The 2,975-nt window shown below is 39.2% G+C and overlaps 1 protein-coding gene across 1 annotated transcript; it reads left to right on the top strand.

Moving 5' to 3' along the window:
* Positions 1 to 279: 279 nt before the first annotated feature.
* LOC113122899 (trace amine-associated receptor 13c-like) lies at positions 280 to 1,125 on the top strand. Its single transcript, XM_026294561.1, has one exon. It carries the CDS (start codon positions 280 to 282, stop codon positions 1,123 to 1,125), a length of 846 nt encoding a protein of 281 aa, XP_026150346.1.
* Positions 1,126 to 2,975: the final 1,850 nt, after the last annotated feature.

Raw genomic sequence — 2,975 nt, 5'->3', positions numbered from 1 at the left:
TAAACACCTCCTGTGTGAAGCCAAAGCGTCCTCTCTCTGACACTGTGCTGATTTACATGATACTGTCCTTTATCTCTCTGCTCACTGTAGCTCTCAACCTGTTGGTCATCATCTCCATCTCACACTTCAAGTACACACATATTTCATCACTACAGTAGTCTAGTAGCTGTGCCAAAGAAATGATAGTGGAAAAATGTCTTTTTTCTCTCTATGTGCTGTTGAATTTTTAATTTGAGCTGCTTATATCTTTATCTTTAATGCTAATCAATACTACAAACAATGAGTATGTTGCTGTCTTTCCTCTCCAGGCAGCTCCACACTCCCACCAATTCCCTCATCCTCTCTCTGGCTGTCTCAGATTTCTTCGTGGGCTTCCTCCTGTTCTTTCAAAGTATGTTCATAGACGGCTGCTGGTACATTGGTGACCTCATGTGTGTTCTGTATTGTTGCATAGATTACATTACAATTTCTTCATCAGTAGGAAACATGATCCTGATATCCACTGACCGTTATGTTGCTATTTGTGACCCTCTGCATTACTCCATCAGAGTCACTCAAAAAAGAGTTCAAGTCTGTGTTTGTCTCTGTTGGATCTGGTCTCTCTTTTATTGCATTGTGTTTTTGAAAGATAATCTGAAACAACCAGGCCAATATAATTCATGTGTTGGAGAGTGTGTGATAATCTTCAACAAAAGTGAACGAGTTGCAGATGTTATTTTGATCTTTATTCTTCCCATTACTGTTATTGTGGTTCTGTATATGAGAGTATTTGTGGTGGCTGTGTCTCAGGCTCGTGCCATGAGGTCTCACATTACAACTGTCACAGTCCAGGGTTCAAGGAAAGTAACTGCTAAAAAATCTGAACTCAAAGCAGCCAGGACTCTTGGTGTTGTTGTAGGCGTCTTTATCATTTGTTTCTGTCCTTATTATTGTGTCAGCCTTGCAGATCAGGAAACTTTGTTCAATGCCTCATCTGCTGCCTTTGTACTATGTCTGTTCTATTTTAACTCCTGTCTAAACCCTCTGATCTATGCCTCTTTCTACCCCTGGTTCAGAAAATGTACAAAAGTTATTGTTACACTTCAAATACTGAAGTCTGGCTCTAGTGACACCAACATACTTTAAAATGACAGAGTGGAATGACTGAAATAAGGCGTTTATTGTGCTGAAAATGAATTTAGACTAAGTCAGAGACTTCATTAACTTTCAAATCAGTCCAAAATGTTTTTTTGTTCATTTTCAATTAGTAATCTACCCACATATGTTGGGGAAGTAAATAAAAAAATTTTAGTAAGCAGAATAATTTTTTTTGAACTTTGAATCCATGTCATATAAAAATAGAAATTAGCAGCAATTCATATGTAACGAAAGAGAAATCTGTAGGAATAGTGATTGTGTGATATCTGCATTACCTTCTGTCAGTAATATATGTTTATCCTCCTCTTTTGGTTAGGTCAGTGACATTTACTTTAAAGTTATATGTATTTGATGAATGATAAATATCATAAAGTCATTGCTGTGATTGTAGTTATACACACAGCTTCTTATACTGAATAATTCCTAAACTGCAGCTTCATATTTGTTCAAAATATGAGAGAGAATTCAAAAAGAAGGAATATCAAAACATTGCTTATAAAATATCCAAATCTTTAAAATAAGTAAAATAAAGGGATTTCAAATGAATATTTCCTTTCTCAGAGTGAATAAGTCATAATACTCTTTCTTTACTTTCTCTATGTGGTCCTATGTTTTACTGTTCTTATGTTGGACTCACTGTGAAAATGTTTGCACAGTTTTTTCCACAGTCCAACCATGATCCTGTGTTTGTCTTGAGGTCACTGTAAGTTTAACCTACAAAACTGTGTGTCTTGTAGGTTAAATTAAAGCTTCATCATATGTTCAGATTGTGACTCCAAATTGAGGTAAACCTGGTTGTTAACAATTGTGTGATGACGGACTGAGGCCTGCTGGGACCCACATAGCATTGTTTGGTTGTATTGCTGTGATAGTATCAGCAGGCTAAAATTAAATTAGAGAGGAATGTTTGTACTGAATAACTTTTTCTCATGCCAGAATAAATGTTGGTTACCCACAAAGGCTAGCAGGGTATTTAGGTGGATATGGTAGCATGGTATGTTCTCCCTGTGCTTGCGTGGGTTTACTCCGGGTACTCCGGTTTCCTCCCACAGTCCAAAAAACATGCATGTTAGGTTGATTGGTGACTCTAAAATTGCCCATAGGAGTGAGTGTGAGTGTGTGAGGTTGTCTGTCTTTGTGTGTCTATATGTGGCCCTGCGACAGACTGGTGACCTGTCCAGGGTGTACCCCTGCCTTCCACCCGAGAGAGAGCTGGGATAGGCTCCAGCAGATCCCCGTGACCCTGAACCAGGAAAAGCGGGTATAGAAGATGGATGGATGGATGGATGGATGGTAGCATGGTACTGCTGAAAGGATCATGAGGACTTAGTTGACTTTTCTGGAGGATGAGGCCTTCTAGGTTTGTTCAAGGTGTGTGGGGGGTACTGTTGAGGACTTGACATTAGTTTGGTTCTGCTAGTGATTAGACTGTCCAAAGCAGCAGCAATTCTTGAAGGAGTCTTTGGATTTTTTTACTGTGTTGTGGGTGCAGGTAAAGAAAGGGTCGTTCTTTGATACTGAAACACACTCATGTTTTCTGTCTCTCAACAAAGCAGAGTAATTGAGACAGTGTCCATCTGAAAACCTTGTAGACTTGCCTGCACTTTCACTAGGGCAGGACTGAAGCTGAAAAGCTGCTCTGGACTATGATCCAGCCCAACCCAGGTATGGGTGTTTATTTCAGGAATATGAACCAATCTGATTTGTGCTGTTGTGGCATGGCACCCTGTGACCCCTGAGAAATTAAAATGTTTACCCTCCTGTGTCCTAATCCACCTTACTTTAGTATAACTGAAACACTTCTGAATAGGGCCTATTGTGTATTGTGGAACTATAAT

Source organism: Mastacembelus armatus, chromosome 21, assembly GCF_900324485.2.
Source record: "Mastacembelus armatus chromosome 21, fMasArm1.2, whole genome shotgun sequence".
NCBI lineage: Eukaryota > Metazoa > Chordata > Actinopteri > Synbranchiformes > Mastacembelidae > Mastacembelus > Mastacembelus armatus.
Note: the sequence above shows the minus strand (reverse complement) of the source record. Positions and strands in the feature narration are given on the sequence as shown.

Coding starts and splice junctions, on each gene's coding strand:
- LOC113122899 (XM_026294561.1), top strand. CDS start 280: ATGAGTATGTTGCTGTCTTTCCTCTCCAGGCAGCTCCACACTCCCACC.